Here is a 5182-nt window from a genome sequence, read left to right on the forward strand (position 1 = left end):
AGGCATTTATTTGAAATACAGTAAAAACTTTAGTATTGTGAAATATTATTACAATTTAAAATAACTGCTTTCTGTTTTAATATATTTTTGAAAATAATTTATTTGTAATGGCATCATCACGTCAGTCTTCAGTGTCACATGATCCTTCAGAAATCATTCTAATATGTCGAGGCTCAGTAATAAGGTAATGATTGTTCTCATTATTATCAGTGTGGAACAGTTTTTTGCTGTTCTGATGATAGCATATTTTGATCAGGATTCGTTGATGAATAGGAATTTGAAGATAACAGCATTTATTTGAATCTGAAATCTTCTGCCACATTATAAATGTCTTTACTGTCACTTTTGATTAATTTAATGCTCCCTTGTTGAATAAAAGTATATAATTTCCTTTTACTTTCTACAACCTGAAAAAAAAAAAAAAAAACCTGTTTCAACATTGATAATCACAGAAAAAGTTTCTTGAGCAGCAAATCAGCATATTAAATCATTTCTGAAGGATCATGTGACACAGAGGACTGGAGTGATGACACAGCATTATCATCAAAGGAATAAATTGCATTTAAAAATATAATAAAATAGAAACAATTCTTTTAAACTGTAATAATATTTCACAATATTACTGTTATTAACACAGTTTTGTTCTAATAAATTCAATGCAGTTTTGACCTAATAAATTCAGCCTTGGTGTAGGCATAAAAATCTTATTTAAAAACATAAAAAAACATTAATTATTCCAATCTTCTGTATTATCATAATTCATATAGCTAAGTAGCATATGTGGGCTAGTTGTCCCACTTTTTAAATAGCCTATTAAAGTGCCAAATATGTCAACACAAGGCAAGTTTTTGTGACATGTCCCAATAACAGGTTCCCTTTTTTTTTTTTACCAACAACTACTAAATTTGATAACACTGGACTGAATGATAAAACTACAGAAAACAAGCATTTCTTTGGAGTTTTAAGGTCTTAAGAATTTAGGCCTACTGTGATATGGTCTTTCAGACTCGTTTCCCATATATAATGATTATTATATAATCTCACTAATACAATTCTGATGTAAGATAAATGTACACAGGTCTATAATATTTGTGTGCTATAGCCTATAATGGGTGTAAACTGTGTGGTGCAAACAAACACAAACAACTCCGCGCGCTTTCTACTGTTCAGCGTGGAGTGGGCGGAGCAAAGAGAACGTGGGGGTGTGGTCGCCGTGCAGCAGCCTTAAAGACACGTGTTAAGCCAAAAAGCGTGGAGTTCTGAAAAACCACGAGGGAGTTGTGTGGGATCACGGAAGAATCGCAAAATAAAGTCGTCGTCACACTGGATTATGCCATCCTACGCACTCAATCAGTTCATTGATCTGGATGATGTCCTGTGCAAGGTATATTTAGCGTTATGAGTGTAAAAACTACAGTGTGATTGTTTTGAGACAGGTGTATTAGCGAAACATGCATCAATCATGTTTTTGGGGGCGGTTATTTATTTTCCACAATGCGTTTGAATGCATTCTGTAGCAAACGTATAATGCCTCATGCAAACGCGTATGGTTGGCAATAGCTGGTCGAATCAATAAAACGAAATTCAGCGTGCTAGAAACTTCCCAACCAGGGAGGGAACGTGGGCCACGAGTAAGCGCCTTATTATTGCAATCAGCCATTATGATTATGCTGTGCTAGTTTTGCATGTGCGAAGCTTGAACAGAACGGCGTGTAAGCACCATTGCTTGTGTCATTGTTGAGTTAAAGCGCAAACATTTGAACTCCGTTTGGTTTTAAACGTAAACAAGTTGAGTCCCCGGAGTTGTAAAATAACTGCTGCAAAGGTGTGTTTTTTTCTTCGCGTCAATGTGAATCTTAAAAGGGAATTGGAAGTAATCGGGAACTGACACGTTTTGTGTAGTGTTTTTTATTTATTTATTTATTTTTTATTTATTAACTTGTTTTATTCAATTATACTTGCGAATGAATGTGTTCGACTCGTACACGAATCGTTCTAATGAGTCGGTTCACTGAAACCTGTTGAATACAACCGAAACATGGGTTACAAAAAGTGAATTGGTGGCATGAAAAAGAGAAAAAAAAAACGTTAAAGTTAAGACAAAATGTGCATATGTATCGCTTTTTATTAGAATGTTAGGAACCAAGAGAATCGTTTTTTGAACCGGTTCTTTTGAAAGCCTTTTGCAAAAATGAGTCTGACTCCCTTGCTTCCACTGCATCTGTAGGAATGACATGCCTGTTGTTTTCAGTGAAACTGCCTGTCTTTGTCATCTACTTCAAGTTGTCTAACCCTTTTTGTTGTTTTTTTCCTCCCAGCACCTTTTAAATCTTGATCTTCGAGAGCCAATGAATCCCTCACACACAGCTGCTGTTGGATATCGGAAGCCTGACAGTCCCTGCACACTTTCCTCCACCAGTTCAGGACTTTCTATTGACAGCATTGAGAGTGGAATCATGAACTCAAGCCACTGGGGTCCCCAGAAAGCATCACCTCGGTCAAAGTGGAGCAAGATGTCCTTTTGGTCTGAGCGCTCCGTTAGCATGGTGGAGGGTGACACTGGAAGTCTGGGTTGGTCTTCTGCTGAACCCGGCAATTTACAGCAGTCTTCAGTCACGTCCGGTGCTGTTTCCCTCTCCGGCTCCACGTCTTCATTCTCAGTGACCTCATCGCGCTATAAGACCGAGCTCTGCCGCACGTTCGCAGAAAGGGGCATGTGCAAATACGGTGGCAAGTGTCAGTTTGCGCACGGTCCCGAAGAACTCCGAGACCTCAACCGTCACCCGAAATACAAGACCGAACCCTGCCGCACTTTCCACTCCATTGGCTTCTGCCCCTATGGCATCCGCTGCCACTTCGTGCACAACGCCGAAGATGATCACGCGCAATCCCGACCCCAGACCTGCAACCCGACTATCCAACGCCCCCCCCTCCTCAAGCAGAGCTTCAGCTTCGCCGGGTTTCCCACAACTCCCCAACCTCTAGAAGCCCCCCTAGCGCCTTCCTCGTTCCTGTGTGCACCTTCGGTTTCGACTCCAACGTCGGCCGTCATGTCCGATCTTCTCTCCCTGGCCTTCCCCGATATAGACCCCAACACTCTTCTGGACCAGGCCCGAGAGTTGCACCCTCAGTTTCTGCCGTCTCCTGACTCTGGCTACTCGCACTCGGGACTGACGCCCACTTTGTCACCCACCCGGCCCGCTCCTTTCCAGCCTGAGGTCTGCTTGCGACAGAGTCCCACTGGCGGGGGTTCTCTAGGTCTCCGAAGTCTATCTCACACCTCTCTCTCAGACCACGAAGGTGGCAGCTGTTCTTCATCCAGCAGTACGAGCGGCTCTGAATCCTCCTCGGGACCTGAAGCCAGCGGGCGCAGGCTGCCCATCTTCAGCCAGCTTTCGGTTCCCGATGACAGCATCTTCAACGAAGGCAGCGACTCTGGCACAAGCTTCTTCCTGTAGACTGTCGCTCCTCGCAAGGACTGAACTGTATACTGTGGTATACCTACTGTATTATTCAGCCGATATTTGAGATTTTATTTAAGTGAAACGACATGCATACCGTTTGAAGGTAGTGAACGTTGAAATGGTTCTTTAAGTGGGGTTTCATGTGCTTTTTAAGTGGAGCGATTCGCCAGGTTTTATTTTTTGATGACTGAAAAGATAAGTGGGGAGAATGATTAACTTGAAAACCTGCAAAGTTCTGGCATCAACGTGTTGTTTGGTAACGCATGAAGCTGTTAACTTTTAGGATGCATTTAGCAATCAGCTATTTACAAGGTTGTACTGAAATAGCCAAAGAGAGGTTATGACCAGGTCTTAAAGATCCTTTTCAATATTTGAGAAATTCAATGTACTCTTCCTAACTAGAGACCAGAATTCTTTTTCTTTTTTACTCCACCGTTCATGTACTACCATCATAAACTGACTTTTTCTGGACGTTTTGATGTTAGATATGAATTTATTTGGTTGTGCTAGACTGCAATACCGGTTTGAGTTCTTCCAGCTTTTTTCTTTTTTGACCTCAGCGTTTGGTTCGTTCCCAAACCTACTTGCCTTAAGTTTCCGAGGCTCTGTACGCGGGCCTCTGGAAGTGCACAGCTGGAACTTTTACTTGGAATGGGTTTCCTGTGTCATAGTTTTTGGTTGTGTAGCTGTTATTAATGTAAATTTAGGCAAATCCGTTTATTACTATACAAGCCTTTAGTGGCCTTGTGTTTGGTTTAGTCGTTTTTATAGCTGGTTCTGATATGGGTCCCTTTTTTGCATCTGATTGTCTGAAATGCCTTTTGTTGGCTTCGTTTCATGATGGAGAGTTTCAAGTAACTTAATTTTTCCTTTTTTATTTATTTTATTGTATTTATAGAAAACATGTTTTTTGATAACGTTTGTATTAAGGTTAATATATTGATTTCGTCTCCCTGCTGCCATTCCTATTTTGTACTGAAAATAAACCCTGTTGTTGAACATTGACTTTTGGTGTTTCTCTTTAATGATTTCAGTGGATGGTTCACCCAAAAAGTAAGGGTAGGGTAATCCTCACTATTCTCACATTATTCCAAATTGGTTTTGATTTTTATAGAATGGAACAAGAGTATTTTGAACTGATTTTGTTCATATGATGAAAGTTAAAAAGGCCAGAAACAACAAATGAAACCATTGATATTGTAGTCTAATCTTTTGTTTTAAGGAATAAACTTTTCTCAGTGTTTGAAAGAAAATGATTTACAAAACGCTGTAAATAAAATGCATTTCGAAGAGTTGGACCCAAATTTGTTCTTTTCTGCAAAAAAACCAAACAAAAAACGTAATGACCTGGAATTGATTTATTGTACAATAAATAACACTTAGTATTTTAGGACTTTTTGAAGTAGTTCATCCATATACATTTATGACTTTATTTGCTAATTTGTTCTTTATCTTATCAGTGCTGTGGGTTTGTTAGTCCTTGATTTATTGTGGATTGTTGGGGGGGGGGGGGGGGTGTGAGCAGATCACATCTAGTATGGAAAGGAGACATCCTTTGTTTTATCTGGTTAACCCCGTATTTGCCTATCCTTTAATGTGTTAACAGGCCGGTGGTGACAGGTATTTTTTTGAATGGCCTGTGGCTCTACCATAAACTCACATATTTACCTTCTCTTCATTTCTCCCACTTTTTTTTATTTTTACTTCGGTATACGAGG

General features: G+C 40.0%; 1 protein-coding gene across 1 annotated transcript; it reads left to right on the forward strand.

Annotated features, from left to right (window-relative positions):
- The first annotated feature begins 1225 nt into the window (after window positions 1–1225).
- On the forward strand, window positions 1226–4469 carry LOC132122905 (mRNA decay activator protein ZFP36L1-like). The gene is made up of 2 exons (XM_059533402.1): window positions 1226–1384; window positions 2319–4469. Exons 1-2 carry the CDS (start codon window positions 1331–1333, stop codon window positions 3456–3458), a joined length of 1194 nt encoding a protein of 397 aa, XP_059389385.1. The 5' UTR covers window positions 1226–1330; the 3' UTR covers window positions 3459–4469.
- The last annotated feature ends 713 nt before the right edge of the window (window positions 4470–5182 follow it).

The sequence above is a fragment of the Carassius carassius genome, chromosome 41 (genome assembly GCF_963082965.1).
Source record: "Carassius carassius chromosome 41, fCarCar2.1, whole genome shotgun sequence".
Lineage (NCBI taxonomy): Eukaryota > Metazoa > Chordata > Actinopteri > Cypriniformes > Cyprinidae > Carassius > Carassius carassius.

Coding starts and splice junctions, on each gene's coding strand:
- LOC132122905 (XM_059533402.1), top strand. CDS start 1,331: ATGCCATCCTACGCACTCAATCAGTTCATTGATCTGGATGATGTCCTG. Junction 1,385..2,318: donor TGGATGATGTCCTGTGCAAG/GTATATTTAGCG, acceptor TTTTCCTCCCAG/CACCTTTTAAATCTTGATCT.